This window comes from Engystomops pustulosus, chromosome 4, assembly GCF_040894005.1.
Source record: "Engystomops pustulosus chromosome 4, aEngPut4.maternal, whole genome shotgun sequence".
Lineage (NCBI taxonomy): Eukaryota > Metazoa > Chordata > Amphibia > Anura > Leptodactylidae > Engystomops > Engystomops pustulosus.
In genome coordinates, this window is record NC_092414.1 from 210,669,787 (window position 1) to 210,691,292 (window position 21,506).

The 21,506-nt window shown below is 45.2% G+C and overlaps 1 protein-coding gene across 1 annotated transcript; it reads right to left on the minus strand.

Annotated features, from left to right (window-relative positions):
• Positions 1–261: 261 nt before the first annotated feature.
• Positions 262–12,584, minus strand: LOC140125770 (phospholipid phosphatase 3-like). Its single transcript, XM_072144640.1, has 6 exons — positions 12,347–12,584; positions 10,340–10,497; positions 9,130–9,401; positions 4,318–4,375; positions 2,652–2,828; positions 262–1,007 (listed from the first exon to the last, which is right to left on the minus strand). Exons 1-6 carry the CDS (start codon positions 12,504–12,506, stop codon positions 912–914), a joined length of 921 nt encoding a protein of 306 aa, XP_072000741.1. The 5' UTR covers positions 12,507–12,584; the 3' UTR covers positions 262–911.
• Between the last annotated feature and the right edge of the window lie 8,922 nt (positions 12,585–21,506).

Here is a 21,506-nt window from a genome sequence, read left to right on the forward strand (position 1 = left end):
CTCACGAGTCACTACCACCACTCACGAGTCACAACCACCACTCACGAGTCACTACCACCACTCACGAGTCACTACCACCACTCACGAGTCACTACCACCACTCACGAGTCACTACCACCACTCACGAGTCACAACCACCACTCACGAGTCACTACCACCACTCACGAGTCTCTACCACCACTCACGAGTCACAACCACCACTCACGAGTCACAACCACCACTCACGAGTCACTACCACCACTCACGAGTCACTACCACCACTCACGAGTCACTACCACCACTCACGAGTCACTACCACCACTCACGAGTCACTACCACCACTCACGAGTCACAACCACCACTCACGAGTCACTACCACCACTCACGAGTCACTACCACCACTCACGAGTCACAACCACCACTCACGAGTCACTACCACCACTTACGAGTCACTACCACCACTTACGAGTCACTACCGGGTGATCTTTGGGTTCTAATTCTAAAAATTTTGGTTTCATGTTTGGAGAACTAGAATGTGGTATCATCAGCTTTACCGGTGACTGGATTCTGTATGAGGAGAAGTTGTTTCTGGAAACATCTTATACTTTGACGTTCTCAAGAGCTTAGAAAATAAAGTGCGATAACCCAGAATGTACGATGCGCTATGTAGTAGGGGATTTGTCTCAGGATGGTGACCTAGAAGGCAGCTTGGTGAGATGGTGGTGAAATGATCTAGAGTTTTTGCTTTTCTGGTAGCTTCACGTCCATTCCCTTCTTCCGAGAGTCCTGGAGCACCTTCTTCTTGACCCTTAGACATTGGATTCCAACGATCCCACAGTTTTATAGGATTACAGGCACATTCCAGGACAGTGGAGTCCATTACACATCCCACAGGGATGTCTCTTTTTGCCACTTGCTCTGTCTCTTGGCACCTAGCAATTAGTGAATGTCTCCGGGCTGTCAGGTCTTGTAGGAACGGACACAGATGGAGGGTTTTTTGTTCGAAACATGTCAGAAATGTAGAAGGCCTGGAATTGTAAGAAAAATAATTCAATTGGTTAGTGTTATATCCAGTGTATGGACTATTGGAGGGATTCTTGAATCATGCTCCTCCCCCTCAATCTCTGCACTAGGCACAAGTCTGTGAACAGTTCCTTTAATTAGGAATAGACTAATGTAGACTATACAATAGTCAGGCAGTACAGCCTCCTGGTCAGCGGGGGCAGCGAGGGGCAGTGATTGTTCTTTGTGTATAGCAGGATACACAGACGTTTCCTGCACTCTCTACACCCCCATCCCCCACACGACTAGAAGTCACAACACAAGTCCAGAGGGAGCCGAGGGATGTATCTACCGATCCCTCATTTATATCACACTTCCTATTCCCACGAACCCTCCGGACACAGGACGGTATAATTATAACATTGTTGATATTCCAGGTCTAAATCTGTTGATATTACAGGATGAATATTCTCATAGTATCATAGTTTATACGGACTCATGACCATCAAGTTCAACCAAGGAAGGGAAGGGATTGGATGAGGAAGAGATTTAAGGGAAACAATTCTTTATAATATAACCATCAATGTTATATAGATGTAAAAACACATCTAGACCCTTCTTGAAGTTCTCTGCTGTCCCTGCTGTGACCAGAGCCTGAGCTCCGCTATTCCACAGATTGATAGTTCTCATAGTAAAAAAAAAAACCCCTATCTATCTATCTATCTATCTATCTCATATCTATCTCATATCTATCTCATATCTATCTATCTATCTCATATCTATCTCATATCTATCTATCTATCTATCTATCTATCTATCTCCTATCTATCTATCTATCTCATATCTATCTATCTATCTATCTATCTCCTATCTATCTCCTATCTATCTCCTATCTATCTATCTATCTATCTATCTATCTCATATCTATCTATCTATCTCCTATCTATCTATCTATCTATCTATCTATCTATCTCATATCTATCTATCTATCTATCTCCTATCTATCTATCTATCTATCTATCTATCTATCTATCTGTCTATCTGTCTATCTATCTCCTATCTATCTATCTATCTCATATCTATCTATCTATCTATCTATCTATCTATCTATCTATCTATCTCATATCTATCTATCTATCTATCTCCTATCTATCTATCTATCTATCTATCTATCTCATATCTATCTATCTATCTCATATCTATCTATCTATCTCATATCTATCTATCTATCTATCTATCTATCTCATATCTATCTATCTATCTATCTATCTCATATCTATCTATCTATCTATCAGTCAGTACTAAAGGTTAATTAGACCGAATGTAAAGGTGATCTGGGAACTGATAAAGATAAATTCACACTCAGCTTTTTTCTGCAGTTGAAAATCATCTAAATGTGGTTTTTACTCTGCTCTCTATAGAGTTATAAGACAGATGCAAATCTCTCTGCGACACATCTGCCGGGTGTGAACGGAACCTAAGGCCTTATTCACAAATTACAGAACTGTGTGAGCTGAGGCTCTGCTCTGTTAACCCTTTCCCTGGGTCAGGTGGAAGCTGTATCCTGCAGGGGGCAGACTTCTGCTTACATCCGCCTGAATATGTAATCCGGTGGAGCGCCCCTTTAAGACTTGACATTGCATATGTTTCATTGACAGTCATATACTTACCACCCAGAAAGCGACCAGCGCCCCCTGCAGGAACCCAACAGCTACATCAGATGGATGGTGTCTGTAGTCAGAAATCCGCGTGAATCCCGTGTACAAGGCCACAAGAACCAAGACGAACTGTACGAGAGGTCGCAGGAGCCGGGCCCCGTGCCAGGTGAAGCGTACCTGCAGGTAAAACTGGACAGAGACAAAGAGAGCGTCACTGATTAATGCTAAGTACTGCGAACAGCGCCACGCTTGTTCATGGCTATATCTGGTATTGCAGCTCAAATTTTATAATACACTATAAGAGCAGGGGGTCAATACGAACTGGGATCTCCTGCACCATGTAGAGATTTTTAAATGTTTTTTTCCATAATATATATATATATATATATATATATATATATATATATATATACTGCAGGATAGGTCATCAATATTAAATCACAGTGCCTCTGTCACTTGGGACCCTCATGAATCATCCAATCTAAGTGCCTCCAGAGAAGGAAACCACAACAATGCAAATGGAACTATAAGAAGAGTGCCACTCCCTATGTAGTGGCCATTCGTGGGAATTGCAGCTTAGCTCTCATCGAATTGAGCTGCAATTACACAGCTTGGCCACTACACAGAGAATGGAGCTGTAATGCTATTCTCTGTAATGTTATCAATACTTAACTCATCTGTGGGGGTCTAAAGAGTCATCAATACTTCTAAGATGGAAAGCCCCTTTAACTTTAGTAATACCTGAATATCTTTCTAGGAGAGCGCCACCTATCGGTGTACTATCTCTGACACTTGCCGTAAAGTTGCTAGTTATAAGTAGAGCTACAAAGGGTATTTCTCCTCCTGGAGGACCCAACATGTCCATGTGTTGCCCAGATAACACACTTATGTCAGTGGACTCAGTGCAATGCCTTGTTTCTCCAGTGGTGGTGCTGTAGGGAAACGTCACACTTACTCGCTGATGATCAGGGACAATCATTGTGATCAGAGTGATTTTTTTAAAGTAGAAGGGATTGTCTACTATTATAAACCCCCTTTGGAGTGCCCCGGGTTCCCTGCTGGTGACCTTTTGTATTGCAGTCCCGGTGACTCGGCAGTATTACACATGGTCACCAGGATGACATTTGCACAATCTGCCATGTGAGTGAGCGGTCACCGGAGCCGGCCGCCCCTCTGTCTAGCTTCACGTGCCTAGTTCTGCAGATATCACAGATATTTATCGCTGGGTCAGACCAGAAACTGCTGAGAGGGTCACAAGAAGGAAGTGAAAGTTTAATATTCGTTGTGTATTTTTTATTGAGTTTTGGAGTCATCGAGTCTATGAGGGAATTGGAGGACCTGATCTTGTGATACATGGAGTCCGGGAGGGCAGGCGCCATCGGGGGCCCGATCCCATCCGCCTCTCTCCATGTCTGGTCTCTTTGAGGAAGTCACAATTTTTATAATATATTATTCTCATTTTTTCACTTAGGAGGCGACCAATTAAAATGAGGCATAAAAGCTGTAGGTGGGCCCCATAGTTACTGCCCACATATTTAGGATTTAGGGGTCCCAATCCTGACCAATCACATTACAGCAGGGTGGAGCTAACTTGTGTTATTACAGGGGTTCTGGCTCCATATCACCCCCTCCTTTATCATAGACCCTATAGATACATATATACACAGCGTATACTCACCGACAGGTACAACATGGAGTACATGGCGAAAGACGCATGGCCAGAGTAGAAGGATTTCCTGGAAGACAAGATACAGGGAAGGTTAGAGAGATAAGACACATAAAGGAGCAATGTCTGATCCCTGCACATATACAGTACACCAACTATTACATGCAGAGGGAGGGGTAGACAGATAGAAAGATGGATAGAGAGATACATTGGGCCACATTTATCACTTTTGTGCGCCTAAGTGTAGTAGTTGCACCTAAATTCTGGCGCACTGTTTTGCCAGAATTATCACCAACTGTGATAAGGTAATTTCCTGCCTCTTACTAATCACTTTACTTTAACACAGTTTAGGCGCAATGTTAGATTCAGGCAGTTACATGTAATCCTGCTACAAGCTCCTCTCTGCTTCTCCCACAGCCCAGAATGAAGATAACACTCACAGCAGCACCCAGGTGTGTGACACCCAGCACCCAGTGACCTCCTCAGCAGGGGCTTCTCCTGGAGGGGATCCCCCAGTGCTGGTCTCCTGCTGCACCCCTGTAATTCTGCACAGTACCCCCCTCAGATACACTGGTGATACTGTGCAGAATTACATGGGGGACACTTGTCAGTAGTATCTGCAACATTCTGCAAAGTTCTCTCCTCTCTTGCTGTGAGCTCGGAATTCTGCAGAATGTTTTGTAAATAGAAGGTGATGAACTGTAAATAGAGTCTGCAGCTCCTGTCTGCAGAGTATCTCATGTCTGTATTATATGTTCTAGTGTCTGGCTGAGCTTTGCTGCTAGAAATGAGCTGTTCTGCAAAGGGGCTCAGTGCTTTCTTCTCAGTTAACGCCACCTTCGGGCTGGAGTGTTTTTGCGCCTGTTGATTTTTGCGTCACAAGTGATTAATATCATTAGGCACAAAAAACAGGCACAAAAACACTCCAGCCCGAAGGTGGAGTAAACGGAGAAGTAAGCACTGAGCCCCTTTGTAGAGCGGCTCATCCCCAGCAGCAAAGCTCAGCCAGACACTAGAACAGATAATACAGACACTACTGCAGCCTCTGTATAGTACAGCAGCACAGCTCAGCAGACACTAGTACAGATAATACAGACACTGCAGATTCTATTTACAGGTCATGAGGTTCTATTTACAAACAATCTGCAGAAGCCTCAGCTCAGAGCAAGAGAGAAGAGAAGTTTGCAGGATTTTGCAGATCCTACAGAGAAGTGTCCCCTGTGTAGCAGGATGACCACACTTGTGTCTGAGGGGGATACTGTGCAGAATTACAGGGGTGCAGCAGGAGACCAGCACTGGGGGATCCCCTCCAGGAGAAGCCCCTGCTGAGGAGGTCACTGGGTGCTGGGTGTCACACACCTGGGTGCTGCTGTGAGTGTTATCTTCATTCTGGGAGAAGCAGAGAGGAGCTTGTAGCAGGATCACATGTAAGAGCCCGAATCTAACATTGCGCCGAAACTGTGTTAATGTAAAGTGATTAATAAGAGGCAGAAAATATACTTATCACAGATGGTTGTAACTTGTGATAATTCTGGTGCAAAACAGTGCGGCAGAATTTAGGCGCAACTACTACACTTAGGCGCAGAAAATTGATACATCTGGCCCATAGAGAAGAAAGGAAGATAGGAGATGTATAGATAAATATATAAACATCGAGAAATAGATAGATAATAGATAAGATACAGATAGATGGAAGGATTAGATGCAGATAGACGGAAGGATTAGATGCAGATAGATGGAAGGATAAGATACAGATAGATGGAAGGATTAGATGCAGATAGATGGAAGGATTAGATACAGATAGACGGAAGGATTAGATGCAGATAGATGGAAGGATTAGATACAGATAGATGGAAGGATAAGATACAGATAGATGGAAGGATAAGATACAGATAGATGGAAGGATAAGATACAGATAGATGGAAGGATTAGATGCAGATAGATGGAAGGATTAGATACAGATAGACGGAAGGATTAGATGCAGATAGATGGAAGGATTAGATGCAGATAGATGGAAGGATAAGATACAGATAGATGGAAGGATAAGATACAGATAGATGGAAGGATAAGATACAGATAGATGGAAGGATTAGATACAGATAGACGGAAGGATAGTTGGTTAGATGATGGAGTGACAGTAGATAATATGGTGCCGGGCTCAGTGTATACAGGAAATATGACAAGTTATGATGTTACACCTCTGTCCTCTCCTCCTGTTACTCATCCATCCCGCATGTAGGGAGCAGGAAGCTGCGCTGTCATTACTAGGAATTATCTCCTGTGTGATCTGCTCTGCCTGGGACATTACTGATGGATATTACTACGGGGGGGGGGGGGGGGGGGGACTGCTCAATAATGGAAAGATTTATGGGAAGGAAATGATATAATTATTATCAGTCTGGAGAAATATAAATAATTACATGTTCTCCTGAAGCATCTGGGAAGACATTACCGTCACTGTTTGGCCATTGGGGTTGGGGGAAGTTTTCAGTTTCCAAAACTATCAAATCTGAGCCTGTATTCGTGTATTGTACCTCTATAGGAGTCTTGTTTACTGGAGTAGAATCAGTGATTATACTATTACCGCCGACCCTTCTTTTACTTCCTTCATTCTGAACTTTGGAGACAAAGAGCTGCTTGTCTGTAAGAACAGGGTGATTATCATAGCGGTAATTACCGCAGGTCATAATAGATGCCATGTGGGGAGGTCACCAAATCCTCGGGTCGTGGACCACAGGCTGGAACTATGTACAAATTATCATAGACGGAATAAGCAATTCCTCCTGCATTTACATGTCTAGATGATACTTTAGGCTATTTCACTGCTTTTAGTAAAAAGAATCCTTCCATAGAAAGCATAGGGCTCCTTGAGCATTGCAGCATAGGGGTCATGTATATCATCACACGCTCAGAATGATTCACAGTATTACATCTTGCTTATTTAGTAAAGTATATGTCCATTGTTGCACTTTATATACCACTAAAGCTACATATATTACAGCTCTCACTGTAAAGAACACTTTCTACTATTAATATCAAATCTATCACCAATAGAGATTTCTTGGAAACAACAGCATTTTCTGTTTTGCATGTTTTTGTTCTTTATTTTCGTAGATACAAAAGTTTCTTTCCTGATATATTAAAGAGGACCTGTCACCCCATTTATCGGCACTAGGAGATGTTACTAAAGTAAGCAGTTCCTAGTGCTTGATCAAACGCCGCAGTGTTAGAGTGATAGCGTTACCGGAAACCTCCGGTAACGCTATCTAACACTGCGGTGGGGTAGGATGTAATTGTCGGACAGCTCGCAAAGCTGTCCAACATATTCATGAGGGGGCGGGGTTGGGGGGTGGCTAGGGGCGGTGACTGCCGCCTAGCATGCGGCAGTCACTGCCGGCCTATGGAGCAAGCGGGGTGGTCCGATGAGCTGCCTCTTCCCTGGACCGCCCCGCTAGCTCCATGATTTGTAAGCTGTCCAATGATTACACTGTACCTAGCTGCAGTGTTTGATAGCATTACCAGGGGTTTCCGGTAACACTATCACTCTAACACTGCGGCGTTTGATCAAGCACTAGGAGCTGCTTACTTTAGTAACATCTCCTAGTGCCGAAAATTTAGGTGACAGGTCCACTTTAAGCTATAATGCTGCCTTTACTGTAAAGAACCATGACTGTAAAGAATCCTGTTATTATCAAACCTATATCAAAGAAGGATTCCAATTATATCAGGCAGTGCAGTAGTTGTCATTTTTCTTCAGTGGTTTTACTAATATACATAACTCCCTTTTATGTGTCTGACATTATAATGTATATTGCTGCCTTAACTGTAAAGAACCCTGTTCCGAATAAGTCCATTACAAGGACAAATGACCATTAGATAAAACACAGAAGCTTTATGCTATAACTACTCTCAATAGTTACATGTTGTACGGTCACCCACAAGTTGCTTTTAAAATGAACTACATTTACTGCTTTTACTGCAAAGAACCCTTTCTAAGCTTTATGTAGTTTTCCTTTAGATAACTTCAGATTCCTGCTTGTGCTATACATATAACCACCTTTCTATGGATATAAATAGTTGTGTTTATGATAATTTAAGCTAAAATACTGCATAAACTGTAAAGAACCCTGACTGGAAGTTATCCTGTTAATGTCCTGTCTTATTAGATAAAACAATCTGCTTCTGTTGCGTTACTAATTTATGGAATACATTTATTTCTATGTTATAATGTATACTGCTCCTTGACTGTAAAGAATCCTGCCACAAAAAAAAGTGCACTACAAAGGGCAATGACCATTAGATAAAACAGGAGAATTGTGTTTCTTACGTGACTTTTAATATAAATATTGTCATCTTATCCCATTACTTCCCACATGCTTCCTGAACTTTACTTACAGCTTTTACCGTAAAGAATCCATCACTAATCCGTCTGTTTTGATAAGAGGATAAACGCACTATTTTGTTTTTACGTTCATATCACTAGATAAACACGATACTTAGAATTTATTGCTACATCTTTTAATGTCTTTTCAGAAAATACACCTTTTAATGTAAAGAATCCTTTCTAGAATTTAAAGAGACATAACCACCAAAACAAAAGGATTATTAGTACACCTGACAAAGGGTCCCAGGAGATAGATTTTACATTACTGCTTGCATTTCCCCTTTAACTCTGAGTTTAGTTTTTTGAAAAATGAAATGAATGAATCATATTTGTACATTTTTTAAATAATTTCTAAAGGGAATTTTTGGATTTTGTCAAAATCCCCCAAGTCTTTACATTTTTGAATGCTTCAATGTTTACGAAAGCGGAAGTTCACTCACCTTGCTTCGGTCACAGCGCTTGGGTTCCCGGTACATGTGTAGTCCTCCACGTAGTCGGTGGTGCAGTTGAGGCCTACCGGCTGACATACAGAGAGGAAATTTGGCCTCAGGCGACCTGCACTCAGCTTGGCTGCATTAGTCAGTGACTGTCCAAGTGCAGAACCAAACAAGAAGGGAAGCACCTGTCGGTATATGCTGGACAGGTAGCCTTCTCTAGGACAGGAATCGGATCTTCTCTGTCTGCTGACCCGGTGACATTCTCCAAGGACAATCTACCAGAGAGGAAAAACATCATTAGGGTCAATGTCAACAGCTGCACCTACCATAACAAGCCACCTGCACAGACTTACCAGAAAACAAGGGGCTCTGTCATTTGTGTTTCATAGAGTTTATGTAGGAACAAGGGGAACTCCATTCTTAGTCACTCAATTTGAATGTGTCCCTCAAAATTGCATGTTAGGGAATTTCTGATGAGAATTTTATCTTGAGAAGTCCATATCCAGGACTTTATATTAAGGACTATTAGGAGAACTTTGCTGTATAAATACTTTGTGATGTAAGGTTCCCCTAATGAGAACTTTATAGAGTAAGAACATTACAGTAGACCTTGTGCTATGAGAACTATGGTGAGGACTTTCTACAAACATGACTTTTATTCTTAATGAGGACTTTGTGGTGCGAAGACTTTTTACAAACAGGACTTTTATATACTGTGAGGACTATGTCGAGGAGTTTGTGAATAAAGAACCATGGTGAGACGTCTATAGTGGGCCAACTTTCATGACAAATCATTTTGGTGGACAACTATGAAGAAGACTTTATAAAGTTACGTCTATGGTGGGGGGGGGGGGGACTTTGTAGCTTCGGTGACATATGTGGTTTTTCGAAACTTTGAGGACTTTGAAGACTATCATGAGGACTAAATGTTGTGAGGACTAAGGTGAGTCTGTAAATTGAGAACATTTTTACCATATGGACACAATGGTGACGACTTTGTGGGGTGAGAATTATGGGGAGGAACCTATTGTGTAGGTTCTATTTTGAGGACTGTAGTGTAAGGGCCGTAGTGAGAATCCAAGTCTGAGAACTAGTGGTAGAGACATTATTGGTGTCAATTAGCCCCCACTATTGATAATGTACAAGATAAAAGCCCGTCTTTGTAACAATTGGTAAAATACAACCACTGGCCACCATATAAGAGATGACGTACCGTGACCCCGGTGATGAGGATCCCTACACTGATCAGCATTGTGTCGCTCACTGTTTCATCCCGGGTAGCTGGAAACTTTATGCTCACATCATCACAGAAAAACCCACGATGCACTGGGGGGACCAATCCCAGCTCACAGATCAAGAAGGGGATGGAGACTAAAATAAGAAGGATACACAAATTAGTCACTGGAGATAGATAGATAGATAGATAGATAGATAGATAGATAGATAGATAGATAGGAGATAGATATGAGATAGATAGATAGATAGATAGATAGATAGATAGATAGATAGATAGATAGGAGATAGATATGAGATAGATAGATAGATATGAGATAGATAGATAGATAGATAGATCGATAGACTCCAAGTCTGCAGATTTCTGTTGTAGTAAAACTACTTGAGTATGTGCCGGGTCAGACTGGACAACCTTTCACCTCTAAGTCACACTCCAATAAACCTCATGTGATCACGTCTCGGATGTTTGACATTCACTGTTTATTCTATTTTTTACTGCGGGCCGGGCAGTTAATTGACTTCAGATGTCTGAAAGTCTCTATGAAGTCTGCATTATAAAGTTGAGATGTGAGATGGTGTTTGTTGACTGACACTACTGACCCAGTATATCAGATGTATCAGAGTTAGGTTTTTGAAGTGCGATAAAGCTTAGTTTACCATTGGTCCCCCTCAGTTGTCAATCCCCCTGATGTCCCAGGCTGACACATCAGGGACCTGTGGTATTGTGTGTCGGCCACACTGGGATCATTTGTGGTTGAGGTTAATAGAAACCACTGTGTCATCCTCTCAGCAGATCCTTCGGTTACTTTGAAGGTCTAAATTTAGGCAACTCTTCTCAAGAAGGTGATTAATGGGTCAGATACCAAGAATAGGATATCCATATACTGACATACTATAGACATACGGGACTATGTCTAGGAGTCCTACTTATCTACAGCATTGTGTGTGATATAATGTTCACACCAAGGTTGGATTAAATTTACTTTCAAACTATAGTACCAACCAAAAAGTAACAACAACCTTCTTCTCCTCCAAAAGGATTAAGAAGGTAGAACAATGATGGAGGTTGATAGATTGAAAGGAGACCCATCCATTGTTTAGATATCTAGATTACGAATTCTGAATTCTATAATCTACTTATTTTAAATGATCTAAACCCAATCGGCCAACTGGACAATGACGTCTACTCTTGAGTCTACTGAAGGATCCAGTTAATGGTCAACGTAACATAGTTGTAATCTGAGATGTGATCACTGATGGGCACCATGAGAGATCTTAATGGATCTCATATAAAAGGAACCAAGACCCACCCGGCACCAAGTGTCTATCACGTGATGGATCTAACACATTTTGAATAGGACAGAAACCCAAGAGTATCAATAAAGGTGTGAACGAATACAATGCACACAACCTCATATGTTAATTACTGAGTCATCAAAGACATCAAATCTTGACAAGAGTTGACAGGAATGAAGGGAAAGCAGTTTGAAGTTTGAGAATTGATACAAAATGCAGAAAATAAAAGTCCAAGAATTTATAAAAATTCACAAAATACAAATTAAAATAATTATTTAAGATTCTAAATTCTTAAAAAATGCAAGAAATACAATTTGAAATGAACGAATTTATAAAAATTGTAGAAAATATTAATTAAAATTTGGGAATTCATAAAAAAATGCAGGAAATACAATGATGAATTTGTAACTAATAAAAAATGCACGAGATTAAAATACTAATTTTTACATTTTCTCCACTTAAAATCCAGGAAATACAATTTATAATTTATGAATTTATAAAAATTTAAGAAAATATTAATTCAAATTTGAGAATTCGAAAAAAAATGCAGGAAATACAATGAGGATTTTGAGAATAATAAAAAATGCATGAAATATAATACTTATTTTTAAATTTCCTGCACTCAAAAAGACAAGTGTCATAAAGAGCATGACACAGTGACTGGCACCTTCATAGACGGGCATCTACTTACCTACACATAGACACAGCAAATCCAGAAGAAACAACGACCTTTTAGATCCTTTGCTGACTTTGGTTTTGGATTCCCGGTGGACGCAGTGCCCACCTACTGTCACCTTCAGGACTCTGGGGTCTGGGCACCAGTCGGGGGCTCCTCCGGGGGTGAGATGCATTGTGCCAACTAGATTTAGGATATGGCCTCTTGTGTGTGTGTGTTCTTCTAACCAGAGAGGCTTCTAAGTTTGTCAGTAGAGCGCAGAGACAGTTAAGAGAGGGAGAGGAAGAGAAGGAGGGGCGGGGAGGGGTGTATGGGGGGTGTGAGACTGACATTGGAAGGAAGGAGAGGAAGAGAGATAACTGTTTAGGAAAAGAGAATAATGTAGCTGTAATCTGAGCCCGGAGTGGTCCACACCCTGCAATCCATCTCTACGGGACCCTGCAATCTATAAATCTCCATATGTTCTTGAGATTGGAATTGAAGTTAAGAATAGTTACAGGAGCAAAGTGTGGAAAGGCGGGCAAAGGTCACAGCTCTACTGATGATAGGAACGGCATATATTGTATAACTCCTGGTGGCCATACGTGAGGTCTTCTCCAGCAGGTGGACACAGGAGAAGACACTGCTCATCTTAGACTCAGAAATATTCCCTTATATTCACGGTGGAAGATGTAAGAGTCTTATACTATTATATGGCGCCCTTTGTTGTACCTGATGCAATGTCTAAATTATACCGCCAAACCCTATACGTATATAGATACACTGGACAATCTCAATATGATGTGAGGCCAAGTAACACTTCCATACCTATACTTTACTATAATATAATATAGGGCCACTAATATAATATATTAAACTAGTCACATAATATACACAACGATGCAGCGGTAACAGCACCATACACAGTATAAATATCACCATATAGTACTTACATAAAATGTACAGTATCCATATGCAGAAACTATTATGTCATACAACATGACAGTATTATCACACTGTGGGGTTCATTTACTAAGGGCCCGAATCGCGTTTTCCCGACGTGTTACCCGAATATTTCCGATTTGCGCCGATTTTCCCTGTATTGCCCCGGGATTTTGGCGCACGCGATCGGATTGTGGCGCATCGATGCTGGCATGCGCGCGACGGAAATCGGGGGGCGTGGCCGAACGAAAACCCGACGTATTTGGAAAAACCACCGCATTTAAAAACGGAAAATGTGTAGCTCGGGACGCGCTTACCTTCACTCAGCCGGCCATGGTGAATCCCGCTGCGTTCAGATGCTTTTCAGCGCAGCAGCGCCACCTGGTCGGCCGGACCCGAATCCAGCGCAGAGAACACGCCGCTGGATCGCGAATGGACCGGGTATGTAAATCTGCCCCTGTATCTATAATATATAATACTGATATACAGAAACCATATTTTAGAATAATAATAATACTGCCATGTTGCTGATATAATAGTGACACACTGCTTAGATATTACCATAGCCGGGGCACTATAATGTCTGAAAACATACCGTTATACAGTACTTTGCTAAAATAATAGAGCCACACAGTTTGTATAGAGAATTGATAGCAGCACAACACATTGGGGCTCATTTACTAAGGGTCCGCGGACTGCATTGATTTCCGATGAGCGCCGCATTTAGAAGGGCTTGTTATCGCATGCAATCGGATTTTGGCGCATCGGTGCCGACTTTCACGTGACACAAATCATGGGGCGGACCGTCGAACGTTATGATGGATTCGGACAATGTGGCGGATTTAACATTCAAAATTGTGTCGCAAGACAATGCACTTGCATGCACCGGGAAAAGAAGGTCAACTCCATGGACCTGAGCGGGGAAGCGACACATGCAGGATATCGGGCGCACGAATCCTCGTCGGACAATGCACCTCAGGGATCGCGATGAATTAATATTACTGATCACAATTGATATGCAAGAACATCACTGGGGTAAGGAGGAGATATCTGCCAGCTGTATGGGAAAGCGGAGGTATCTGGGAGTCGGGGGCTGAAGTTAAATCTGGAGGTAGGGCATGACACCCAAGAGGGGATGAGGTGATACCTCGGGGGGAGGTACATCCAGGAGGGGATGAGGTGATGCCTGGGGGGGTACATCCAGGAGGGGATGAGGTGATACCTGGGGGGAGGTACATCCAGGAGGGGATGAGGTGATACCTGGGGGAGGTACATCCAGGAGGGGATGAGGTGATACCTGGGGGGAGGTACATCCAGGAGGGGATGAGGTGATACCTGGGGGGAGGTACATCCAGGAGGGGATGAGGTGATACCTGGGGGAGGTACATCCAGGAGGGGATGAGGTGATACCTGGGGGGAGGTACATCCAGGAGGGGATGAGGTGATACCTGGGGGAGGTACATCCAGGAGGGGATGAGGTGATGCCTGGGGGGAGGTACATCCAAGAGGAGATGAGGTAATACCTGGGGGGAGGTACATCCAGGAGGGGATGAGGTGATACCTGGGGGAGGTACATCCAGGAGGGGATGAGGTGATACCTGGGGGAGGTACATCCAGGAGGGGATGAGGTGATACCTGGGGGGAGGTACATCCAGGAGGGGATGAGGTGATACCTGGGGGGAGGTACATCCAGGAGGGGATGAGGTGATACCTGGGGGGAGGTACATTCAGGAGGGGATGAGGTGATGCCTGGTGGGAGGTACATCCAGGAGGAGATGAGGTAATACCTGGGGGGAGGTACATCCAGGAGGGGATGAGGTGATACCTGGGGGGAGGTACATCCAGGAGGGGATGAGGTGATACCTGGGGGAGGTACATCCAGGAGGGGATGAGGTGATACCTGGGGGGAGGTACATCCAGGAGGGGATGAGGTGATACCTGGGGGAGGTACATGCAGGAGGGGATGAGGTGATACCTGGTGGGAGGTACATCCAGGAGGGGATGAGGTGATACCTGAGGGGGAGGTACATCCAGGAGGGGATGAGGTAATACCTGGGGGGGAGGTACATCCAGGAGGGGATGAGGTGATACCTGGGGGGAGGTACATCCAGGAGGGGATGAGGTGATACCTGGGGGGAGGTACATCCAGGAGGGGATGAGGTGATACCTGGGGGAGGTACATCCAGGAGGGGATGAGGTGATACCTGGGGGGAGGTACATCCAGGAGGGGATGAGGTGATGCCTGAGGGGGAGGTACATCCAGGAGGGGATGAGGTGATACCTGGGGGGAGGTACATCCAGGAGGGGATGAGGTGATACCTGGGGGAGGTACATCCAGGAGGGGATGAGGTGATACCTGGGGGGAGGTACATCCAGGAGGGGATGAGGTGATGCCTGAGGGGGAGGTACATCCAGGAGGGGATGAGGTGATACCTGGGGGGAGGTACATCCAGGAGGGGATGAGGTGATACCTGGGGGGAGGTACATCCAGGAGGGGATGAGGTGATACCTGTGGGGGAGGTACATCCAGGAGGGGATGAGGTGATGCCTGGTGGGAGGTACATCCAGGAGGAGATGAGGTGATACCTGGGGGGAGGTACATCCAGGAGGGGATGAGGTGATACCTGGGGGGAGGTACATCCAGGAGGAGATGAGGTAATACCTGGGGGGATGTACATCCAGGAGGGGATGAGGTGATTCCTGAGGGGAGGTACATCCAGGAGGGGATGAGGTGATGCCTGGGGGGAGGTACATCCAGGAGGGGATGAGGTGATACCTGGGGGGAGGTACATCGAGGAGGGGATGAGGTGATACCTGGGGGGAGGTACATCCAGGAGGGGATGAGGTGATACCTGGGGGGAGGTACATCCAGGAGGGGATGAGGTGATACCTGGGGGAGGTACATCCAGGAGGGGATGAGGTGATGCCTGGGGGGAGGTACATCCAAGAGGAGATGAGGTAATACCTGGGGGGAGGTACATCCAGGAGGGGATGAGGTGATACCTGGGGGGAGGTACATCCAGGAGGGGATGAGGTGATACCTGGGGGGAGGTACATCCAGGAGGGGATGAGGTGATACCTGGGGGGAGGTACATCCAGGAGGGGATGAGGTGATACCTGGGGGAGGTACATGCAGGAGGGGATGAGGTGATACCTGGTGGGAGGTACATCCAGGAGGGGATGAGGTGATACCTGAGGGGGAGGTACATCCAGGAGGGGATGAGGTAATACCTGGGGGGGAGGTACATCCAGGAGGGGATGAGGTGATACCTGGGGGGAGGTACATCCAGGAGGGGATGAGGTGATACCTGGGGGGAGGTACATCCAGGAGGGGATGAGGTGATACCTGGGGGAGGTACATCCAGGAGGGGATGAGGTGATACCTGGGGGGAGGTACATCCAGGAGGGGATGAGGTGATGCCTGAGGGGGAGGTACATCCAGGAGGGGATGAGGTAATACCTGTGGGGGAGGTACATCCAGGAGGGGATGAGGTGATGCCTGGTGGGAGGTACATCCAGGAGGAGATGAGGTGATACCTGGGGGGATGTACATCCAGGAGGGGATGAGGTGATTCCTGAGGGGAGGTACATCCAGGAGGGGATGAGGTGATGCCTGGGGGGAGGTACATCCAGGAGGGGATGAGGTGATACCTGGGGGGAGGTACATCCAGGAGGGGATGAGGTGATACCTGGGGGGAGGTACATCCAGGAGGGGATGAGGTGATACCTGGGGGGAGGTACATCCAGGAGGGGATGAGGTGATACCTGGGGGAGGTACATCCAGGAGGGGATGAGGTAATACCTGGGGGGGAGGTACATCCAGGAGGGGATGAGGTGATACCTGGGGGGAGGTACATCCAGGAGGGGATGAGATGATACCTGGGGGGAGGTACATCCAGGAGGGGATGAGGTGATACCTGGGGGGAGGTACATCCAGGAGGGGATGAGGTGATGCCTGGTGGGAGGTACATCCAGGAGGAGATGAGGTAATACCTGGGGGGAGGTACATCCAGGAGGGGATGAGGTGATACCTGGGGGGAGGTACATCCAGGAGGGGATGAGGTGATACCTGGGGGGAGGTACATCCAGGAGGGGATGAGGTGATACCTGGGGGGAGGTACATCCAGGAGGGGATGAGGTGATACCTGGGGGAGGTACATCCAGGAGGGGATGAGGTGATACCTGGGGGGAGGTACATCCAGGAGGGGATGAGGTGATACCTGGGGAGGTACATCCAGGAGGGGATGAGGTGATGCCTGGTGGGAGGTACATCCAGGAGGGGATGAGATGATACCTGGGCGGAGGTACATCCAGGAGGGGATGAGGTGATACCTGGGGGGGAGGTACATCCAGGAGGGGATGAGGTAATACCTGGGGGGAGGTACATCCAGGAGGGGATGAGGTAATACCTGGTGGGAGGTACATCCAGGAGGAGATGAGGTAATACCTGGGGGGGGTACATCCAGGAGGGGATGAGGTGATATCTGGGGGGAGGTACATCCAGGAGGGGATGAGGTGATACCTGGGGGGGAGGTACATCCAGGAGGGGATGAGGTGATACCTGGGAGGTGGCGAGTTATACCAAGAAGGGAATGATGTGATACCTGGGAGGAGGTACATCCAGGAGGGGATGAGGTGATACCTGGGGAGGGGAGTGACATCCAGGAGGGGATGAGGTGATACCTGGGGGGAGGTACATCCAGGAGGGGATGAGGTGATACCTGGGGAGGGGAGTGACATCCAGGAGGGGATGAGGTGATACCTAGGGGGAGGTACATCCAGGAGGGGATGAGGTGATTCCTGAGGGGGAGGTACATCCAGGAGGGGATGAGGTGATACCTGGGGGGGAGGTACATCCAGGAGGGGATGAGGTAATACCTGGGGGGGAGGTACATCCAGGAGGGGATGAGGTGATACCTTGGAGGTGGCGAGTTATACCAAGAAGGGAATGATGTGGTGCCTGGGGGGGGGGGGGAGTGACAACCAAAAGGGAATGAGATGATATCTGGGAGGGGTATAGGAAATCGGAGATTAAAAAAGTATTACATGGTAGGTGGAGATAAAAAAGGTAACATGAAAGAAAAGTGAGAGGTAATACCATGGAGGGGGGGGGGGGAAGAGGAAACAGAAAACTAATATCTAGGAGATGCTTGGAGAAGGTAATACCTGTGAGGGGAAGTAATATTTAGGAAGAGGTGGAGGAAGGGGTAATATCTAGGAAATAATAATATCTCGAAGAAAGGCGATACATGATCTAGAGGTGATACCTGGGAAGAGATGGATGATGGAGTAACACCTGGGATGTAAGGAAATATTGATGCCTGAGAAGCGCAGATCAAGCAGGTAGCATCAAGTATAAGAAGAGGACCTTAGTTCCAGGCCTGGATGATGTGGAGGTAAGAGATGATACCTGGAGGTATACATGGTAATAACTAGGAGGTCAAACAGAAGAAATTTGGTGGGGAGACGGGTCATATCTGACAAGTAGAGAAAAAGAGTATCACGAGTGTTTTCCTCGTGATACACTGAACTTTTGACTTTCAGGCTCCATATCTCATCATCCGCTAAGGCTACTTACTTAAGACTAATATCATTTCATAGACAATCATCTTTGATATCTCATACACAAATGTGAATTGCAGCTTTTTAGCATATGATGAGCAGTTATGCAGATTCTTGTCAGGTAACAGCATTGTTACTGTTTTGCTCCTGGTGTTGGAACAATCTTTTTCTTCTTATATACTACATATTACACCCTGTCCTCACATTCCCTCATAGCTCAGTGTGCTATAAGGTTGATTTCCAAATCAAACATCACTTGTTCAAATCGAGGAGCGGCCATGAAAAAGATTTCCAAGACAAGAGAAACTGCATCATCCAGCTCTTGAATAGCATTCTCCGGGCCAAGAAAATAACCAAACTGCATCACATGAGGCCATGACAGCTGGAAGGATAGGACATTGGGGGTCATTTACTAAAGGCCCGATTCGCGTTTTCCCGACGTGTTACCCGAATATTTCCGATTTGCGCCGATTTTCCCTGTATTGCCCCGGGTTTTTGGTGCACGCGATCGGATTGTGGCGCATCGGCGCCGGCATGCACACGACAGAAATCGGGGGGCGTGACCGAACGATAACCCAACGGATTCGGAGAAACCGCTGCATTTTTTAAAAAAAGTGTCGCGGGACACGTGCTTACCTTCACCCAGGATGGCTTGGTGAACTCCAGTGAGTTCCGATGCTCTTCAGCGCAGCAGCAACACCTGGTTGACGTCGGAGGAACTTCCTTAGTAAATCGCCGGAAGATCCGAATACACCGCAGAGAACGCGCCGCTGGATCGCGAATGGGCCGGGTAAGTAAATCTGCCCCACTATGTCCATCCATTCCCATGCCAATATATGGACATCCAGACAAAATATCATCATCATCACAAGTCAACGTCAGTTCTATGAAACAACCACAAACATCCATGTAACCACCAAGTGAAGAGTATTACACAAATCTGGAAAGGTGGCGGTTCTGAAAAGAGGAGAAGCCTCAAATTTGACATTGTTTTAAGAAGTGTGAGCTCTAGTTTGCAAATATGAATGAAAAGTGGACATTAGAAGATTGGAAATGTTGGAAAATAGATAGAGCTATGATGGGGGGAAAATGGGTCAGAAAAATCAGAGAAAAAGATGACTAACAGATCGAAAAATTAAAGGAACTGTCAAGTTCTGTGGAGGAAATGGGAATGAAATGGGGTTGGTGGTATTTGATCGGGATCGGTGGTTCCTGCAGAACAACGACCTAAAGCTTACGACGAGATTGGCCAATAATTGACTCAATGACAATGAAGTGGAGTTACTGGACTGGTCTCAACAGTCTCCAACCAAACACTTGTGGGTAGAAATGAAGAAAGAACTGTGTCTGTACTCATGTGATTCGACCAGTACACAACAACACTGGGAACGTGTAGAAGAGACCAGGGATCGCTGGAGAATCTTCCCGGGACCATGCCCAGAAGGGTTCAAGCAGTGTTGAAAGCCAAAAGCCAAACAAGATAAATATTAATTAATATTTCAATAATGAATATTTAGAAACAAAACAGTAACCTTGCAGTTTCATGACAAGAATCTGCATAACTAATCATATGCTAATTCGTTACAAGTCACATTTGTGTATGAGAAAAACAAGGTGATTGTCTATAAAACGATGGAGCTTGAAAGTCAAAAGTTCAAAACATTTCTACCCTTTCGCTCAAAAAGTTGATCCCTGAGATCTGTAGCAGCACTTTATACAGAACACGAGGGGAATTACCCACTAGAACCCATAAAACACCAAAACAATCTGAGACGTGTAACAAGCCTACGAGCTGTGGAAGGAGGCCTAGATGACAACAAGTCTTCAGCTTCTCCATGGATATTTATATTCACTGATGGCAAGCGGAGATAGGGGAAATACTGAAGAATGGAAATACAGTCTCGGGTCTCCAGGGCTGGGGGTGGGGGTAAATGCTTTGCCGGTGGTCTATTTATGTTATGGAAAGGTGGGCTCTGGAGCATAGTACAGGATTGTGCTCGTCTCTAGGGGAGGGGGCCGCCTTGAGTGGGAAATTAGGAAGCATAACAGACCGGAAAAATTCTTTAAGGTGTCTGTAAATAAATATAGCAAATACTGAGCAAAAATAAATGGTCCCACGCCTCCTCTTTGTATGGGAACAGAGGTGAAAGCAGTGCACAGGCCGAGAACAACAGAAGAACATCAGGTTACAGAAAGGTGTAGATTGCCAAATCTGGAAACTCGCGAAGGTCCAGCCAAGTGCACAGGATTAAGGTAGAAGGGAATTTGAGATGTTGTGCAGCTCCACTCCCTGGTGGGACATGCTAAGACCTGAACTTCTGGCGTAACTTAATACAAGGACTTTTAGTGAGTTTTATCCTATAGTTTAGCAATCTCTTCCTCTACCTTGCAATGAAGCAGGTCCATCAGGACCTCTGGACCATGATCAGACCTCAATATGTGATGGTTTTACTACTTATAAGTGGTGATCCAGGTAGAACCAGTAGTGGTTAGACATTGGAATCCAGCGCGTTCCCCGAAACCCTAGGTCCAAAACCAAAACAATACTCATATCCACCACAATGTGAGGAAGGCTCCTCATCATGATATAGCCTCCTCATCGTCATAGCCCACCACAGATGGTCTTCATCACAACTGTCATGTCGCTTGTCCATATATGAACCCTTTTTTTAATAGCTGGATCTGATCCTAC

What these genes read in the sequence shown, in the direction of transcription:
- LOC140125770 (XM_072144640.1), bottom strand. Translation starts at nt 12,506, where the DNA reads ATGCATCTCACCCCCGGAGGAGCCCCCGACTGGTGCCCAGACCCCAGA. An exon ending in ACTCCATGTTGTACCTGTCG is followed by an intron (nt 2,829 to 4,317) that starts GTGAGTATACGC and finishes GTCTCTGTCCAG; the next exon opens with TTTTACCTGCAGGTACGCTT. An exon ending in CGCTGGTCGCTTTCTGGGTG is followed by an intron (nt 1,008 to 2,651) that starts GTAAGTATATGA and finishes TTACAATTCCAG; the next exon opens with GCCTTCTACATTTCTGACAT.